The sequence below is a fragment of the Tinamus guttatus genome, unplaced genomic scaffold (genome assembly GCF_059628265.1).
Source record: "Tinamus guttatus ecotype Peru unplaced genomic scaffold, ASM5962826v1 Tinamus_guttatus_pri_ptg000059l, whole genome shotgun sequence".
Lineage (NCBI taxonomy): Eukaryota > Metazoa > Chordata > Aves > Tinamiformes > Tinamidae > Tinamus > Tinamus guttatus.
This window is the reverse complement of record NW_028288593.1, coordinates 1,350,873-1,371,489: the sequence shown is the minus strand read 5'-3', so window position 1 is coordinate 1,371,489 and position 20,617 is coordinate 1,350,873. Positions and strand designations below refer to the sequence as shown.

General features: G+C 39.3%; 1 protein-coding gene across 2 annotated transcripts; it reads left to right on the top strand.

Moving 5' to 3' along the window:
- Positions 1-216: 216 nt before the first annotated feature.
- Positions 217-19,234, top strand: EMB (embigin). Of its 2 annotated transcripts, XM_088540320.1 has the most exons (11): positions 217-298; positions 4,237-4,323; positions 5,554-5,643; positions 7,484-7,573; positions 9,309-9,483; positions 10,716-10,804; positions 12,878-13,005; positions 14,181-14,463; positions 15,212-15,245; positions 16,907-16,982; positions 18,362-19,234. In XM_088540320.1, exons 1-10 carry the CDS (start codon positions 217-219, stop codon positions 16,962-16,964), a joined length of 1,116 nt encoding a protein of 371 aa, XP_088396446.1. In that variant the 3' UTR covers positions 16,965-16,982; positions 18,362-19,234. The 2 variants fall into 2 exon arrangements, with proteins under 2 accessions (XP_088396446.1, XP_088396447.1); XM_088540321.1 differs by lacking the exon at positions 217-298 and having other exon boundaries at positions 4,240-4,323; positions 10,716-10,768.
- The last annotated feature ends 1,383 nt before the right edge of the window (positions 19,235-20,617 follow it).

Below are 20,617 nucleotides of genomic sequence, written 5' to 3'. Positions count from 1 at the left end.
ACACCCCTGGTGCCGCGCGGCATTTGGCCCCTCTGGTCTCTCCGGCGAGGAGCCGCGGCCGGCTGCGCTCCGCTCCTTGGCGCTTCCGCGGCGAGGAGCCGCGCGGGCTGCCGCAGAGCGGCGGGGGCGCCGGGGCGCGGCGGGAGGCGGCCCCGGGGCGCGGGCGGAGCGGAGCGCGGCTGCCCGCGGCGCGGAGGAGGCGGCGGCGGCGGCACCATGTCCGCCTCGTGCGGGGAGCGCTGCGTGCGGCTGCTGCTGCTGCTGCTCTCGCTGCGGCTGCCCGGCGCCAGCCCCGCAGGTAACGCGCCCTGCGCGCCGCGGGGACGGGGCAGGGCCGCGGGATGGCGCCCGGGGTGGGCGGCGTGGCCGGGCCGCGCCTGGGGCTTCGGGGGTCTCCTCTGCACCGGGACAGAGCCGGCCTGGGACACGTAGAGCCGGGCTCGGGTGTTGCCGCCCGGGAGGGATGTTGCACGTTGGTCCAATCGGTCCCGTGCCGAAATCTAGTGGTGCTGAAATCCTGCACCGTAAGTCTGCGCTTTCTGCCTCCCGAGCGGGAATGGTCATCCCCAGCTCGCAGTTGGAGGACTTGGAGTCAAGGCGTAGTGTCCAGTTGTTGCTTTATCTTAGCCGAATAATGTGTTGTTAAGGCTTAAGAGTCCCAACTCTGTATGTTCTGTACTAGTAAATTGCTTAAGTAAAATATCGGTATGCCTTGGGGGTTTTGAGGAATGCTTTTGAAAGGATTTTGTACTGCATTTTTAAAAGCAATGGCTAAATTATTCATGAATGAGAGGGGACTCAAACATTATGGACTGTATTCTACCTCTGATGGGTTTTCGTGGTTCAAGAGCAGGCCAGCCATTCCTAAGGAGATAGGAAACTATCTGTAAGACTTGTGCACTTCATTGTTAATCACTATTTTTGACATGTAGTAATGGAAGTAATAATCAGGTTGCCGATATTTGCTGTGCAGAATGTTAGTTAGTAACGGAGCATCTTCTGCTAAGACCAGTTCTGCGCAGTGTATGTACACAACCATTACATTACAACCATTAGTGCTGCGAGTTTAATTAACCGGCAGTGCCTGAGCTCCATTTTCAGTGTGCAGCCTGCAGCTGAGCAGTGTCGGTGCCTCTGTGCCACTTTCTGAATACGGTGCCCGCTTTGGTGATAAAATTTTACAGGAGTTATCATTTTACGGGGGTTATCGTGTTATATGAAAATATGAAAAGGCAGAAAATGTAGTTTCAACAAGCTTGAGACATGCAAACCATTATACTACATACACACAGTAGTATATGTGTGTGTGTATGAGAGAGAAGTTTACTTAGAAGCCCTTTCTAAAGGTTTCTTCCATCAGTGAAAAGGTTTTGTTACTATAAATGGACTGATATTTGTGGGAAACTGTCAGTCACATCATGACAAGCAAGCCATAATGATATTTATTTTCTGCTGCTGACTTCTACTACCAAGAATTATACCCAGCGGTCACTGAAGCAATTCTAAATGTCAGAGTGCACTTACGCAAAACCGCAAGGGAAATTATACCTTTTCTTGCCATAAAATTCCTCTTTTGGGAGTAATTTGCCCAAATCTCCATCTTTCTAAAGTGATGAGTACTATGTCTAGTATTAATCAGATATTAGTAATTGACGTCACTTGTATTAGTACCATTTATCAGTATAAATTAAGGCTTTTGGTTTTCATGTTTGTATCAACCCTTTTATATTCATGTGAAATAACTTCTGCAAGTGGGGAGGCTTTATGCTGCAATTTCCATGCAGTCTTAAATGTGGGGAAGGTTATTTTATTCTTCCGTTAGTTAATAATTTACAAAAACTTGGTCAGGAGCTAGCACAGCAACTAGCTGAACCCCACTTCAAAGGGAAGCTAATGTTACCTTGGAGGGAGATGTACTAAAACTGCCTTCTAGTGAAATATAGAAACAAGATGTATTCTGGAGATGTGAGGAATGAAATTTAAGTGAACCTCCAAACCAGCATGTTTCTTGTAATGGAAATGTTTGTGGTTAAATGCAACCTAAGGAAGTACTGTGTGCAAGGAGGCTGTGCTGCTGGTAGGTGGACTAGATATCCTGCAGCTGGTCAGGTAGATACCAAAAGAGAAAAGGCTTCCTAGTTTTCATTGTGGAATAAGTAGCTTGTATAGTTTTGTGTTCTGTCAACTCTGTCTTTTAAACCTTTGTAATTGTTTGTTGAATTTTTCAAAGCAAATAACCATGACTTGTATTCTGTGTTGAGTTGAGGGTAATGAAAGGGTAAATACTAGATGCCAAGACATGTTTTGCAGAGCTTGTTGCTTCATTTAGTTGCTCAGCTTAGTTTTTTACCTTAGTTGCACGGTGTGCTGCCAGATGCACTTGAGAAAAGGAACCCCATCACATGCAATCTTCTAACCTCTGAAGCCCTGCATGACTTGCAGAGCACAGGAAATGCCTCATTTCCTATAGACTTTGCTTCATTGCTGGATTTTTCTGGTTTGTTCTGAAGAAAGGACTTAAACTGAGGTATTCAGGGTCCCTCATTGGGGTTCCCTGGTGTCTAACGAGAGCTCACACTGCAACTGTTCCTGTAACAGAAGTACCATGATGTTCCCAGCAGACAGTTTTCGCATGTTACTCTCATGCAGTTGCAGAGAATATAACTAATACTAAATTAATTGTCATTAGTTTAAATGCTAATGATGTTAAATTAAACCAAGTTGCATCTCAGACTTTTCCTGTTTGGGCACTTTCCTCAATTACATTCTTGTGAAGGTGAGTCAGGCTACTTGTAGGGTTTCAAAGCAAGAACAAAAAGCCTGAAATTGCTCAGATAATAAAGAGGAGGCTCTGGTGTATTTCCTTCTAAAATAATGACTAGTAGGGAGCGAAAGAAAAAATTGTATGCTCTCTTCTGTTTCTTTCTCCATAAAGACCAGGCCAACAAGAACCCAGCAATTCACCGCTTATAATGGATTTATATTAGATTTAATCAAAAGGCATTCAGCCCAGAGCCAATAGTTTCTGAGAAGTTACGTACATCACTGTCTGGCTTAATGACACTGATCATCTAGCTGTGGTTTGTCTTGGTCTTTTATGTTGGTCAGCATATGAGAGGACAAGACAGATATGTAGCATTACTTCTACACTACCTAGGTTTCCATATGATCACATATAAGCTAAGATGTAGAAGCAACTCTGCCTAGAAGTGACATTCGTCAACTGTTTTTAGTTGGTGCATGACTTGAGGAAGAAAGCCAAGATGAGAACTCGATTAGTGTGCAAACTGTACTGCAGGTTACCTGGCTTCCTTGCAGAGGGGTGACAGAGCTGCCGTACAGCCTGATGCTGGCACCTTCTAAATTTATCTTGGAAGATTTTTAATTACTAATTACTATGCCCATGATGCATCTACTAAGCTGACACAAAGGTGATCCGTGACAACCTTAGAAGACACTGTACAGATGTAAAATTCATGGACCTTTCTTCAACCTTATCCTTAATATAAGAAGTATAATAGCCTCCCTTGCTTTAATCACCCCTGTCAAGCTTGACTGTTTAGTAGAGTTTATTGACTGTTCCTAGTTTTTATTATGACTGTATGTGTTTTAAAACCTTTTTGGGGGAGTGGGTGAGGGGAGCTACAAGTACAGCTTTGTAAATGCTGGTCAAATCATTTAAGTTATTTGTGTAAGATTGCTTTGTGGCTGAGGAACAGCAAAATCCACTGCAAGTTCTATAGCAGTAGATTGTGTCCTGGAATATCTAAGTGTATATGGATATAACATTAATCCTGAACCACCCATTATTAGGGAATGGAAAGGATGCTAAAAGAGTCTTCATCTTCATAAATCATGTAGGGACCATGAATTCTTAATGTAAGAGGGCATACTCTTACACAGCTTATTCCAGCTAAGCAAATCCTGTTCATCTTTCCCTACTGTCCTTTCGCCAGTTGAGAACATAAAGGAAAATCCTGGAGTCTAAAGTAAAGTAAAAAGTTGGCTAAAATAAAGTAAACTGGCTGAAATTCAGCTGATGAAAAGTAATTTTTTAGAACTTTGGCTGTACGTGCTTAGAACTTAGGTGGGAGAGGGAGAGAACTTAGGTGGTAGTAGGCTGTGGTGAGGGGGTTCTATTAAAATTAATTTTATGAACTAGGTATTTCGAACTTGGTTCCATTGAGAAGAAATAGAATTTCTTTAAACACTTTTTTCCTCACTTTTTCTTTCTAGATCTACCCATGACAACACAAGATGCCAGCCAAACTCAGGGGAACATGACGACGGAAATGCCAGCTGGACTTAATGAATCATCTACTGGTAATCATTTTACTTTGGCACACCTAAAGCTATAATATTTTTCCCAATCCTCTAAAGTGGAGGATGGATACATCCTAAATGTCACGTGGAGCTTACATTTTCATACTAATTAAACCCTTTGAATTTTCTTTACAAGAAACAGAAGTAAATGTATCTTTTAGGCCTCTCAAAGCTACTGTGAGAGTTTATCATGTAACTTAAGCAGTGTAATGCTCTCAAAGAGTTTGCACATGTAGAGGAACAATTCCAGCCCTTCACATTTAATTTCAGGGGAAACATTTGGGCCAGTTTCTCCTCTGATCGAGAAAGAAAGTCTGCTCACACTCCTGTCTAAAGAAGCGGTATTACTGTCCACAACTGGAAAACAATTTTATAATTCATAATTGCTCAAAAAAGCCATTTGGAACCAGGGGTGGGGCTGACAGTAATGCTGTACAATGAACAACTGCCAAATGTGCTGACCTGCAGCTCTGGGCTTCCACATCAGCCATCCTAACATGCAGGCGTACTGCATGCAGGCTTACAGGTGTGAAGCCCAAGACAAGGTGTGAAGACTCAGCTGGTGCCCGCAGGCATCATGCTGATTGCCTGGGGTCCAGCATGCCCCAGCATGGGGTCATGAGCTGGCATGGGGCAAGGCCAGGACTAGCTCTGCAGAGTTGGCAGGCAGCTGAGGAGGCACGTGGTGCCTCTGCCAGAGCTTGCTCAGAGTCACCTTTAACCTAGCCCTCTAGCAGGGACCTCCTCTAGCACAACCAGATTCTGGTAGTGACTGTAGCTGGGAGGCTTTTTTAAACAAACAAACGAAAAACTTTAAGATATACTTCAGTATTTTATGCAACAGGATAGAAGAAGAAATATTTTGAGATTTCTTAGGCTTACAGAGATTGTGCTTCCACTGTGCCGTGACCAGCTCTGTCACCCAGTGCTCAGAGAGGACTGAAGCCAAGGCCCTGCTTTCTTCTGTGTTTTTTTTTTTTTCTTTCCTGCTTTGGGGCCTTTCCATTCCTTGGGCAGTAGTGATCAGGATGCTCTTTTCCGTCTGCAAAACTGGAATTATTTTCTCTGTCTTGCTGCTCACATCATTTCTGAGATGTATTATAAAATATCTGACAACTGTTTTGCAGGCATGTAAACCGCATGTGGTTGTACGGCTTCTATTTCCGTCTCATCATTTTAATTAAAATAAAATTAAATTTCTTTATAACAGCTTTATATTTCACCTTTCAGAGCCAATGACAGCTACACGAATTGTCAGCCGTCAAACTCGGGAGAGCATTTCAGATTATTCACCATTTGGGCATAGTGTATCTACACCAGGTAAAAGCAAGCAGATGTCATTACTCATTATAACATTCATAAGACGGAGATTCATATTAGTTGATAATACTAGAAATAGAACAGTTTGATGAAATCAAGGTCATTTAAGTTGTACTTAAAGCAGTATAGAAAATAATCATGGAAACTGGAAAAACTCTAAATTGCTGTAATTGTACTGAGTTGACCTTTTCTTTAAGTACAGTTTCTGCTGTCTTCTTGTAGGGGTTGTTCTTCAGTTTGCTAGCAAGTTGTATACAGATAGTACAATGCCAGTGAAGCGGTTATTCGTGTAGATTTGGACAAATGATATTTTCTTAGCTGGCCTAAAACGTGGTGTTAAAGCTGTATTTTATTCATTTTCTTTTCTGCCCTATTTTTGAAAGGCAGACAGCACAAGTACAAGGCAAGTGGTGGGAAGCAGCTGTGTCTATTGCCTGCCTGATAGCTCTGTCATGCTTTCAGAGCTTTGTAAAGACAGAATTCAGTGTGCTGTTCATAGTGCTACATAAGAAGAGCGTCTCCAGCAGGTCGAGGGAGGTGATCCTGCCCCTCTACTCAGCCCTGGTGAGGCCACATCTGGAGTATTGTGTCCAGTTCTGGGCTCCACGGTACAAGAGGGATGTGGAGCTGCTGGAGAGAGTCCAGCACAGGGCCACAAGGATGATCAGGGGCCTGGAACATCTGCCCTATGAGGAGAGGCTGAGGGAGCTGGGCCTGTTCAGCCTGGAGAAGAGAAGGCTGAGAGGGGATCTAATCAGTGTCTATAAGTACCTCAAGGGAGGCAGTGAGGAGGATGGTGCTGGCCTCTTTTCCCTGGTGGCCACTGACAGAACTAGAGGAAATGGCCATCAAAAGTTCCACAGGAACTTAAGGAAAAAATTATTAACAGTGAGGGTGACAGAGCCCTGGAACAGGCTGCCCAGAGAGGTTGTGGAGTCTCCTTCTCTGGAGATCTTCCAAACCCGCTTGGACGCAGTCCTGTGCCACGTGCTCTAGGTGACCCTGCGTGTGCAGGGGGGTTGGACTAGATGATCTCTAGAGGTCCCTTCCAACCTCAAGCATTCTATGATTCTATTCTATGATTCTATGATTTTGCTCGCCATTCAAGTCCATTTAAATGTGATTTTCTTTTCTGGAAGGAAGTAAGTACCTTTTGGTCTGTGATGGTGTCGAACATTTTTTTGTGTGTGTGTGTGTAAGGAAGTCTATATTCCTTCCATACTGATAGAAAGAATTTTGCAGAGCAGTGAGAAACTTTGGATGAGATTCCAGTGAAGCCCATGGCATTTAGTGGAGCTGCCTCTGGAGTAGATAACCTACATCTATCTCCCTGGCTGTGTTAACTTGTAGTGATTCTGAGAATAACCACGGCCTGTCATCCCATTTGTTTTCCTTGCTTTGTGCTTACTTGGTTTTACATTTTGGTTTGTTGTTTAATTAATTTTCTGAGTCATACTTAAAGATTGATTTTTAGCTCATACAGTTCTGGAGACCAGCCAGTAGGCTTTAGCAATGTCTATAGGTGGCTCTCTGAATTAGTTTGTAAAATAGGTAGCTATTCCATTCTCCCAGTATGTTTTTAACATTCATAATTATTATATGAAAAAGCCAGAGGCTGTTCTCTTAAAATGGCAGTGGCACTGTACCAGTGGTTGTAAAACTCTGATACTCTTAAAATTCTGACCATTAACACAAGGTGTATGTAAAGAATCTCTGTAGGAATCAGCCTTTGGAAAAGTCTCTGTTGTCAAAAAATACAGTAACAATACCATAGTGAATCTCTGCTCCCTGATTACTTCTGTAGGATCATAATGTTTCACTTCTCCCTCAACCTTATTAGGTCCAGATCTGACCACGCAAGACTCGAAGCAAGCAGCTAAAGTGAAGCCATCTAATCTCACTTATGTCATGTATGAGATACTCCTATCTGGTAAGCGTGCTATTTTATCTTCCAGTTAAATTGAATGCCTATGACTGCGCACAATCTTTTCTATGAGTTGCCAAGTAAGAAGCTACAATGAGCTTCCTGGACTCTAAAAGATTGATCTCACTGGGAAGTCCTTTAATTTGTGGAGGTCAGTTGGAAGTTCTTTACAAAATATTGGAGTGATATTTTAAGGACATAATAGCACAGCACTTATACTTTATGTTCTTCTAGAAGAAATAAACAAAAAAAGAAATAGTGCCTATTTCTTGTTCTGGTACACGAATTCCTGGTAAGCGGTTTTCTGCTGATGCAGATGTCATAGGTATCATTCTTTCTAATGGCTGCTCCCCAAGAACACAGGGATTTCATTTTCAATTCCTTTAAAAGGCAGATTTAAAGAAGTGAATCTCAAATGGCATCCATTCTGTTTTCAGCCACTTTTTAATCTGACTGCAAAACTTGCACTATTGTGAAACTAATTTCATTTGCAAATGACTCAGGAAAATAAACAAGGTGAGTTATGTTTGGCTCACTTGCTGAGGTTTAATAAAAGGATCTAATAATTGAGTGATGTGATTACAATTTTGCTTTTCTGTGAAAGACTGAGGTGTTATACCTCTAAACTTAAACACAGGTCAGTGGATTCTGTAATATTTCATCTTGGACTTGGCATTCAATGTGTGCTGTTCCATGAACTTCAAATGTCTCTGCCAGACCCCAAAAAGCCTAAAGCATTTTATATGAGGAGCTTGTGCTTTTTCACTTCACTCAACATTTTTTTTTTTCTTGACATGAATATGTAAGTCAGCAAGCTGTACTTTAAAGAATTTAAACTAAAAAACAGCCCATTTTTTTTTACCCATCAGGGTTATGGCTGGGATTATGAGTGAGGACCATAGTAATTTCTTGTAGAGTGTTCAGCTGGACTAACCACAGCTGTATCAGTAGGGCATAAAAGGAAAGTCCAATTATGAAATAACGTGTTAGCATCTGAGAGTACAAAGTGGGTTTTTACTTCATTTTATTTATTTATTTTTTTTCCATAAATGTTCACAGAAATCAGAGCATAACTGCTTGCTGTTGAAACAAACTATCCATTTATGCACATATCGTATATTCAAACTGGTTAAAAGACATAAAAGGGTCAGTTTTCCTATTATTTGGTAATCTTCACATTGCTATATGTAATGCTGTTGGTAGGCTAATAAGAAGACAAAGGCCTTATAAATAAATGGTTTTGAAAAGTATGGTTTCAGGGTATTTCACTGACAATAAGGCAGTACCTATAAATTCAAGATATCAGGAAAACTTAACTGGCTGAATACTAGATGCTTAGAGATATTTACCAATCTAATGCTTTTTTACATTAGTAATATTTTTATTTTTTATTTACTAATATGTATTTAATTCAGTAGCATTTGCTTGTTCCATTATTGCTGAATTTTGCTTTTTAATAGCAGTGCAGTCAAAAAGAAGGCTTAAACAGTAAGCCTAATGAGAAGGTATTGATTTTTCTGGTGAGAACTATGGACTTAATATGTTTTGAGTTGGTTTAAATGACACAGAAGCATAGGCCAGTCTTGCTTTCAGTGAAATGAATGTCTGTATTTTAGCCCATTACCAAATTCAGCCATGGATCACATCTACCTGCAATCAAGCACATCTCAGACACAATCTTTCAGACTTTTCTTCCCCTAAAATGAAAATGATGTTTGTTTGTTTTTCTCCCCCTTGTTAGGTGTTTCTAGTACTTCTTCGGAAAAACATATCACTTTGGACAGCCCAGCTAATGTTGAGCTCTCATGCAGCCTGCCCAGTGCATATCCTCATTTGAAAATTGTTCAAGTGGCTTGGAAGAAGGGAAATGAAACTATCAAACACATCAATAAAACTGAAAATAGCTGGAGCATCCGGTAAGTAGTCTTGGCAGTTTCACTTGTAGGTTCTGGTGAAGTATACCATGTGTGTATACACAGCCAAAAACTAATGATGTTGTATTTTGGAAAAGAGTCGAAACCAAATACATTTGCTAAATTGATAGCTGTAATCAGCGTATTGATAATGAAGGAAAAGAAGGAAGATTGCAATTACCTTGAGCCTGGAGAAAGAGCTCCTGTTTCTTCTAGTGCTGGAAAAAACAGCATTCTTCCAGACAGCAGGATAGGATAAGGATCTGATTCTTCCAGCTTGTATTTCTGTTCAGTAGTTGAAGTAGTGATCTCTGCCTGCTGTGCTGCTAACTAACCCCACCGTTCATCAACATTCTCCCCCCAACAAGCTGTGCCTTTCAGAAGACTCTGAAAGGCATCACTGGTCAGTTTGTCTACGTTGTCAACAAAATGAAAAAAGAAGGATTCACCTTTACAGAAAATAATATTTAAATTGTTGTAAAGCTTTTCTTATCTCTTCCTCTATGGATTCTCTAGAAATGTTATAGAGAATATTCTTTATTTATACATTTTAAAATTGGACTCTGAAAATCTGTAAAAGGCCTAGTATTAGCCAGGTAGTCTCATGCTGTTTTCTGTATATTTTCAGTTTCTCAATCTCAGTAATGTCCATATAAAATTTCTACAGTGAAAACATGGGGACATTGTAGCACTATTCTGCTATTTCGTATGCACAACCTATGTAAACTCTATTCCAAGTGCCTGTGAAGTAGATGGAGTCCAGCATTTCCTCTGCTGTCAAATTATTGGAGGACAGTTCTTTAAAACTGTGCTGTGTTGGTATTAACTAATTGACTGAAAGGCTTTGAGAAAGCACTGTTTAACTTAAAGGAGTTTCATGTCATTCACAGCTCATGCTATAAATTTTGCATGGCAAAGCTACATTCAATTAAATATTTTTATTCTATTGGATCTTATTTCTGAAAAGACATTTTGTCTTCTCTGGGTGCCAGTGAGCAATAAGGATGAAAATGCTGTTCGTATTCTGGAGCAACCATTTGCTGTTCTTTCTTTTTTTTTTCCGAAAAATGTCATGCTGTTTCTAGATCGAACAAAACCTTAATCCTAGTGTTTCAACCATGTATGTTCTGTGTTACATTGCCGATCTATTCTGGCTTCTCTATAACTACTACAAATAGCTAAGAGCAAAGAATTATAAACAAAAGAGCAAAACGATGAAGCTTCTTATATTTCAGATTGACAGTCACAAATGAAAATGAATTGGGAAGTTACACTTGTACTCTTAAAGGTAAAGAAGAATTCAAAGCTGTGTTCCATTTACAAGGCAAGTCCTGTTAAATTTTACTATTTCACTTTTCCATTGAAATCTTCCATTAATAGCATTTCTGGATAGTATGGAAACTGCAATTTAGTTTGATAAGCAGTGGCTAATGGAGTCAAACTAAATGGGAATCTCTATCAAATGCCATTTCTGTAACCTGGAGAGAGGGAACAAAAACTTCAAAAGAAAAACTCAAAAGCACTTTTTATCGAAATTTGGTAACAGACAAAGGAGCAAGTATGCTTACATTCTTCTAAAGGAAGAACTGGTTTCCTCCCTGTTCCTCCAGCTTTCTGGGGTGGAGGAGGGCAAACAGCCAACAACAAAAATATTTTAAAGGAGTCTCAGATCTTTTATTTAAAAAACAAAGCCAATGACATGTAATTTCTGAAAACTTGAACTGAGAAAATTTGGTGCTAAGAAAAGATCAATGATGCCTGGTAGAATGGAGGCACATTTTTGGTGGAGAAAATCAGTTCTTTCTGAATCAAAAAATAACTGCTCAAGTGCATCTTCATAGCACATGCAAGAACATGCTGTGCATTCAGGTAGAATGTGCCTCACTAGGTAATATGAGAGAAGAGCTGAGCACCTGGATCTTCCTTCTGTTCCTTTCCCCTGCTAGCCCTTTCTTCTGCTCTAGTTTCACCATGGATGATAATAGGTGAAATTCAGTTAATTTTTAAAAAAGACTTCAGCTTGTACAGGAACTATTCCCCTTTGTTTGTCTTGTTGTCTAGTTTTTGGAAAAGAAAAGGGAAAAAAAAAAAAGACAATCAAGTAATCAAGGCAGGCATTTGATCAGTGAAAGCAGGGTTCTGTAATTCTCAGTGCAGCAAGCTGGCTTTGTTCAACAGAGTACCTGGTCATGCATCTTCAGGAAACTCTTTCATGTATGTTCACATCTTAGATAGCAATGCTGACATCTGCTTTCAAACCTTCAGCCAGAGGAGACGAGCTGGCAATACTGTGGAAAGGCAGAATTGTACTAATTTATTCAGACCTTTTCATCTCTAAAAATGATTCTGTATTTTTCTTGTCAACATGTGGGTAAGATTTAGCTGAACAGCTATGCAAGTCTATAGTTTTCTTGTTTTGATTTTAAGTCAAAGGATGCCTTATTCTCTGAAAGCACGAAGGTAGCTACTTTAATAAGGGCAAGAATTTATTGATAGGGAAGTTGCTTTTTCTAGAGCTCTGTGTGTAGAATTGGCTGACTTACTACAAGATGGGAGAGTTGCTTAGCACTGGTCAAATGTAGCCCTGTCTGATGCTACACCAAGTGGTGGCTTGTCATTTTTCAAGATTAATAGTGTAAAGAAGGTGGGAAGGAGAGCTTTGAGTCTTCCCATCAGAATTCCCATGCAGTGAGAGTGATTCTCCCACTGATGGCTAATGTGTTGGTAGACCTTTTTACTATATACAGTGGCTAAAATCATCACTACTGTCAAGCACCTACTGCAAAGGTATTTCCTTTAGGCAAGAGCTAGGTATTTTTGGATGTGTGCCACCCCTCTCCCCTTGCCTTCTGTCCCCTCATCTGTGCCCAGCACAACACCGCAGATTTTAAGAAGGATTAAACTTTTACTCATGCCTGCAGAAAAGAAAACATATAGAGCTGCAAAGCTTTCAACTCTCGCAGTTTGTCTTAGTTAATTTTAAAAAAACACACTCTGCACATGCAACTTGCTGATAACATTACAGCTAGAATAGATGTCTGTCAGTTTTGCTGATAGAGTAAAATTGCAGGAAAAAAAAATCATTTCAAATTCAGTAGAACTGAAGCAATGTAGTTTTCAGCTGTTGTAGAGGGCAGGGAGGAAAAGCTGCCACAATCTGATTCTCATTTAGTTTTCAAGATTGGCTACTGAAAACAGGATTCCTGTGGCCTTCTGCAGAAATTCCGTATGAAGAACATCAGCCTGAAATGAATCTTCATTAAATCATAATTCCCAAATGACATAGTTATCCATGAGCTATTCAAGGAAAGGAAATGGATCAGATGTTTCATCTTTTTTAATATTGTAGTTAAAACCCGTAGGTCTTACACACTTTTTTTTTTCTACTTATTCTTAGTACCAAAAATTGAAGGAAAAGAAAAAACAATAATCAGTTATGAAGGAGATAAAGTTGTGATGATATGTAAAAGTTCAAATTATACTCCCAGCACTTGGAACTGGTACCTGACTAACGGAAGTGAACAGGTAAGATTTCCGTCTTTTCAGCAAACAAAATAATATGGCAATAAACAAGTACAACCAGTTTGTAAGGTATAATGGCTTCTAGCTGTAGGTTCTACAAATTGCATTTCCATCAGTGTTAATGTAAACCTCTGAACATGGAAAAAAATGTCATATATGTCATTTGAAAATATTGGTTATCATAAAGGTGTTCATTTTGGTTTGATTCATTCTGGTTTGTATTTGAAGAAGGGAGCTTGTTCCTCTTACTAAGTTCCTTCCCTGAGAAAATTAAAGACAGATAAGAATAAAACAAATCAGATTAGTCTTGAGGTGTTTGTTTTTCCTATATTAATAGTAGCTCTATTTCTTGAAGCTCGTTCATTGATAGCAGGCAATCTCATAGCAGAACCCTTTTTAGTTACGATGTTAGTAAGATTAAAGTGACCTAACCTAAGCATGTGCCTCTTCCTTATTTTCCTAACTAACGTGTATTTCCCAGCCAGTGTCACCTCTTTGAGGCACTGGGCCTGAAAGAAGTCCTGCTGTGGAGGAGTGTGTAACCTTCTCAACTGCTGTCTGCTGAGGGCTGTGGAAAGCTCTAGCTCGGCAGTTTCACTCCTTCTAGGATCCCCACTAGCCTTGGCAGCAGGGCCGCGTTGTTCTAGGCCTCTAGTAGGAGAAGCACTGTCTGTGAAGTGGAGGCAAAGAGATGCGGCCTCCTCTGCACTGCTGGAGGGAAAATGTTGCACTGCCTTCGCAGCGCTGACTCTTGAGGCGATATTGACTCATTTCCCAGTGCAGGGGCATTCCCAGCTCCGCTTCCTTTGGAGCGTATTATTTGTCCTGTGGTAAACCCTGGTCATCAGATCTTAACATGTAAGGCTACTTTTGTCAGTGGGGAATCAACAGAGTCAAAGGCATCTCATCTCATCCCAAATGAATTAAGCAAGGTAGGTCAGATGATTTGCTCCCTAAAAGTGCATTTTCCTTCACTGATTATAAAGTAAGTAGCTACTAGTAGGGTAAGTAGCTAAGATAAATCCCTCCCTTAAAGAAATGCTTTACAAATGACATTTATTCTTAATTCATTTTAGATCTTTCTAGATAGAATTTGATATAAAATTACAAATGTTGATAACAAAATTTGATGAAACACTTTCTCATTAAGCCTTCCTAATGTATTTTTCTGTTTTTAGATTGCCATTAATGAATCTTTGCTGTCTGACAAATATGTAATTGATCGAGTACCTGCCAACACAACCCATCTCAAGATACTGAAGCTCACCAAGAAAGACGGTGGTGCCTACTGGTGTGAAGCTGTTTTTAAGCTAGGAAAAAGTAGAGGAAAGCTGAAGCTTACAGTTCTCACCTTCATGGTGCCACTCACACCATTTCTAGCAATAGTGGCTGAAGTTGTTATTCTTGTTGCCATTATTTTCCTTTGTGAGGTATATTCCAAAAAGAAAGTGAAGAGTGCAGGTAGGATTTCTTTTTTTTTTAATGTAATATATTGAATTTAGTGCCTTAGAGCTCTTCATTTGAAATTACAGGCAAAAGTAAAAGGCAGCTCATACCCCTTCATGTAAGTTCAGTTTAGTAGCTACTTCTGTATGTTTTCTCCTATAAAACAATTATGTACCTAGAATATTGCATTACTTAAGCCTTAAAATCTGCTACAGGAGTCTCAAATTCAACTAGGAAGTGCTTTCAATATGAAATAAGTTTCCCTTAAAGGGTCTGGTACTAACTCTCAGTCCTTACTAACTTTGTTTGTAGAATAAAAGAAGGCATTAGGAGGCCATACCTGCTTATGGGATACTTGCAAATGAAACCAAATGTTATTTATCTTGGTGAGAGTGTGAGAAGGAAAATGTGCAAGGAGGAAAATGTAGACATTAAAACAGAATGCACTAATCTTTGTTGCTGAAAGGCATATGCCAGTCAACTTGGATGCAATGAATCAAACAAAAGTGAAATACAGGAATGTACAGGAAAAATCAGATTTATAGAGCCTGATCAAAATCAAGTTCTTGATAAACTTGTAGGTATTTCCAGATGGGCAGAGAAGCAGGATAATTTGAATAATAAGTTTAGTACAAAGAAATAGTATCAAACAAGGATTTTGTTTTGCTTCACTTATTTTATGCACATAATTATTCTTTCTTTGAATTATTTAATGTGTATGTTAAACTTAGAGATTTATATAATCCTTTTTTCTGTTATGCAGAAGATGAAAAAGAATTTGAACAAGTGGAGCAACTGTGAGTAATGAACTTGTATACTGTATTTAAAAATTTCCTCTTTTACATACTCCAGTGTACTATAGAAAGTTATAGTCCTTAAGCTTTCTTAGCTCCATGAGGTGCAGAATGTTGTTTTCTGCCTAGTACTTAATGTTATGTTTTGGAATTTTTTTTGGTTTATTGTCAGAGCACCAAGTGACCTTGGTATAAACTCATTCTAAAAGGCTATAACTAAGTCTTTTGCCTAAATGATTATAACTAATCATTTTCAAGTAGAAACTTTCCAGAAAAGCTTTTTTAGGAGTATTTCAGGCATGATTTGCTCATGTTAACCTGCATCTAAATTTTGCCAATATGTGGTCAAAACATAATTTTTCAGGTGTAGTTACTGAAACTTTGGCATCTGGCATTATTTTTCTGTGTCGGGTGTAAATAATACCTGATTGTGAAAGGTTTGCTAACCTTCCGTTTTTTGAGAAACTGTTTCCTTCCCCTTCTACCCACCCCCAAAGCGCAGTCTTTTCCTTTGGCCTCTGTTACCTTTTATTTCCTTTCAAGATGCCCTTCAGTAGTTGCGGTTCTCTTTATGTACATTACAACCCTCTCCAGCTTTCCCTCTCTCAAGCCCTTTTTCCCTCCTGTGCTGATCCTGCTCTGTCCCTCTGAGTGGTACCAATCTTCTTTTGAATCTCTTGTTGCTGTGAACTTTTCTGTTATCCTGTGCTGTATTCATTTCCCCATTCTTTTTTCAATGCTAGCTAAAAATGTTTTTTATATATTTCCTTTGTTTTTCTTCTCTAAGCAGTTACAAAACTGTAATTCAGGGGAATATATCTTGGGAATAGAGTATCCTATTATACTCTGGAACATTTGGGGATATGTCTTAAGTTGAGAATTCAATAACTGCTTGTGTCGCATAGTCCTGCTTCTTATAAACATCCTGAAATTGCATTAAAACTGTTACTGTCACTAGTGCACTAGTGATATGTTTCCATGCCTTATGAGATGTGGCGTACTTGTGAAGCCATGGGACTTGATAAGTTTATTGATCTTTATGGAGTTCTACCTTGTTAGTTAAATCCCTGTGAGAAAAATCTATTAAACCATGTAATTCTGCCTAGATTGGTAAGCCAGAGGGGATGCCTCTAAAGGAGCACTTCTGCTCCACCATGTCAAGTGATGCTATGTAACACAGTTGAGTTTGGTTGATGAAGTGTCATTAGAATGTCACACAGAAGATAGATAGGGAGCAGGTGTGTATCCAACAGCAGGTAGGAGGGTGGTGACTTGTCAGCAGGAAAGACCTGCTGTGCAGACCTAGACCAAGTCGTGTCTGTGAGCGGCACCATGTTAGTGAATTGCCAATACTTCAAAAGAAGCAATGATCTGAGATGATGCTTTCAGGCCATGTGGAATGAAATAACAAACAGCACTATACTAATGCAATTATTGTAACTGTTCTTACAACTTTTCCCCAGACTTTGAAGCCTTTTTGTGTTGAGCCTTCATTAATTATTTGAAAGTTAAGTCAGTGTATTTGTTTCTAAATTCTTTTTTTTCTCTTTTATATATCAGAAGACAAAAAAAAATCAAATATATTCTAGATGTGCTCTATGATTTGATTGTGGAACTGCTGGTCCTACATTCTGAAGGATGTTTGGGAATTTAATTTCTTTCAGTAAATCAGAAGAAAGCAATGGCATGGAAAGCAGCAGCACTAGGCACAGGAGAATATAAACCCCTTCCTAAAAGGAGGTAAGTAAGGGATGAAATAGCCTGAAGATTTCTTTTTCCTTAGACAGTCTAAAAGGATCATAAAATGCATTATGCCATCCCAGTCTGTTTGTGGGAGCAGTGTAGTAGAATTACTGTTTATAAAACAAACAAACAAAAACTGTAGTTATTATAGTGATTGCTGATTTAATCACAGTAAGAGAGTAAGTCCAGCACCTTTTAATTGAATACCACCATCATTATCACCACTGCAGTTTAATAGTTTGGTACATCCATTCAGCTCTTTAAAATAAGGCCCATACTAACCTAATTAATCACTTCATTCCTAGTCATGAAACACTTCTGTGAATGCTAATGTAAATGCTGAGATCCATAAGGACTGCTGATGAAGCTGAAGTCTTACTATCTCAAGCTGTAATTTTGGATGCTGAGTTAGGTTATGGAGGAAGGATGCAAGTAAAATAGCAAGAGGAGAATCCAAAATAGGGAAAATTTGGCATTATTACCAGACGTGTGAAACAACGAATTAAAGAACTCTAGATAAGAAGACAGAGCTTATTACATGAAGGGATTAGTTGCAGAAGAAAGCAGAAGATACTAACCCTGTGGAAGCTGTACAGGGAGCTTTGCTGGTTCCCTACCCTCTTTGCCATTCACTTACAGCCTTCTTCAACTCCTGCCAGCTGAACATGCTCGTCAGCGGCTGGTCTGCCCCGTGGGGACCAGTCCTGCACAGTAGCCACTTCCCTTTGCCACTTCCTCTCTGCATCTGCCACCCCGTCTGTCACGCGAGGGGCACCGATGCGAGTGCCTCTGCATTGGTGTCGCTGCTGGTAGCGCTTCCTCGTAGGCCCTCCGCTTGAAGGAAGGTTGTTTCCTGTGCCCTGTGCTCTGGGTGTCCCTGCTGGAGCAGGGGGGTTGGACTAGATGATCTCCAGAGGTCCCTTCCAACCTCCACCATTCTGTGATTCTGTGTGATTCTGTTTCCATAACCTGTGTGTGCTACAGACAGGGAATACTGTCAGGTAAAGCTTGTATGGGGAGAGTAACAAATAAGAAAACGAGTGAGAACAATCCGTTTCAAGAGTGTATTTTCTCCTGTTTCTCATGTTGCTGAGCTTTCAGATGGTTGCTGTGACAGACTAGCAAGGACTTACTCCATTTTGTATTCAAGCTCCTGTTTTTATCAAGCCATTTTGGCATGTGGCTCTTACTGAATTACCAAGGACTCACCAGGTTGTGAATCCAGTTTCAGTAGGTACCTAAACACCTCTCAGACTGGACCATTCGAAAATTTTGCCAAGTATAAATGTGCAACTGAAAGTTTAGTTTCAAACAAATAAGGGGAAAGAGAAATAAAATAATTCATGTCATAATGTGCTTTTTCTTCTTTAATTCAGATTTAAGCCAACAGAAGTGGAATGCTGTGCTACCATTACAAAGCTCCAGAAGATGTATGCAGCTATGCATTTTAAACATCCCCTGTGTGTCTACATACACCTCTCTATACTTACTTGTGAGAAATAAGATGCTTTTAAAATGGCTGTGAAAATAATAATTTTATACAGACAACATTGTATTCTGGTATACTGCATTTAGACCTTTGCTGTCAGTAAGATCGATGTTGGCCTTTTGCTACTGAAAGGCAATCTTTATGCAACCATGCTTGCAGTTATTTTATGACTGATCTGCTTGATTTTTTTGTGCCCTAAATTGGGACTAATTTTGTGTTCACTGAATGGATGGGTAATGCAAAATGGGCCCATTATCTAAAAGTGAATATTGAAGACTTGCTATAAAGCAGAACTCATCACATCAAAAAATTGTTTTCACCAAAGAAAATGCCTTTTTCTAGCAGATTAGGCAAATGTGACACAGAGCCATTTTTTTTTTTTACCAAAGAATAGGTGAAAGGGAAATCATTATCATTATTTAAATGAAAGATTAACAGTTTCGCAATTTGCTGTGAAGAGTCATAAAATGAGTTTATTTTAACTTCTACATAGAGTCATTTAAGCCCAGAAGAAATATAGGTATATTCTGAGTATTTAAGATATGACTGTCTTTAAAATGCCTTTCCAAATGACTCTGCTACTGTGCTGTAATTCTAAATAGCCTAAGCATTTAAACACCGTGTGAGTAAATTACAACAGCAATACTTCAGAACAGCTGAAAGCAAACAAGCAAAAAGGAGACAATATCTTAGAGGAATATAACTGAGCTAATTCCCAACTCTTGCACAAACTACCCTCCAGTCTGTGAGTGCCATAGGTGAGTAGATTTAAGATTTTAATTTGTATAGAAGACAGACCTTTTAGAAGTGTGGCTGTATGGTTCATATGACTGCAACTTTTGCATTAATACGCAGCTGGTCTTTGGTCCAGTTGGCAGTCCTGTTTCCTGTAGCATACTCTTTAACAAGTCCCCATCCAAACACAGAGGAAGTCTTGAGCAGCTAAATTTTTTTAGGGTAATAGGATAAATCAGCAGAGCATTTTCTGTGTAATACTGCAGTTGTAATACTGCTGTTATGACTCTACGTATTGCTATAGAAGTGCTAGCTGCTGTAATTTGAAATGCACCAATTAATTGCATCATATATTCAGCAAATAAAAATTACACAGCTAATGGAAAACCCACTGATTACATTAGTAGCCTTTTAAGGGAAAAATATACTCAAAAATGTTCCTCCCTTCAGCAACAATGTAAGAGAGCCAGGCAAAGGCCAGGTGGCATTTGCAAGCTCCTTAGTCAAGAGAAAAGAAAAGGCATCTCCTCAACTGCACAGCCTCAAATAGCCATTCCTCTTTTGAGAGGAAAGTGTGCGTAAAATAGAGAAAGATTAAAAAAATAAAAGAGAGAAATGGTAATAATTTTTTTTTCAGCTTTTATGGGTTTAGAAACATTAGAAAGGCTCTCTCAGGGTATTTTGTTGGAAGAGAGGGGAAAATACAGTCTTACCTATGCTTGTTTGTTTGTTTTCTATTAATGCTTCATTTTGTAGCGTTAATTTGTAGAACTTTTAAAGCCCAAATGAAAAGCAATGGGCAGTGTGGATGCATAAACTGATTCACTTGAGGGCTGAACACTGATAAAGATTTCCCTTACCTAGATCCTGTTTTATTTATTTGGCCTTGGAGTCTCTATGCACTATACAAACTGAAATGCATTTGCAGTCTTTTAATATGAATTTATATTGTTGATATGACAACTTTTTTGTTATAACAAGTAAATCTTTGTGCATTTTTTTAAAAATACTTCTGTATATTGATTGTTTGAAATGTATCATTCCAAGATTATCACTTTTTTGTAGAAAATATATATATTTTTTGTTGGAAACCTAGTAATAAAAAATGTAAGTTTACTTACAGATCTATGAATTGGATCCTGCATAAAATGAAGTTAATATATTTTCACAACAAAAAATGCATAGGCATAGTATGAAAAGGCATACTATCTGAGAGGAGGGAAAAAGTAGTTTCAGCCCTCATATCCTGATTGCCACTACTGAGCTTCAAACTTTTTTGGGCTCCCCTTGAGGAGGGAATAACAACTACTACATGATAACTATTAAATAACAGCACAATTAACTCTCATAACTCCAAAGGCAAATAAAAGCTTTTTTATTATTCCTGGAAGACTTTTTTTTCCAGAAG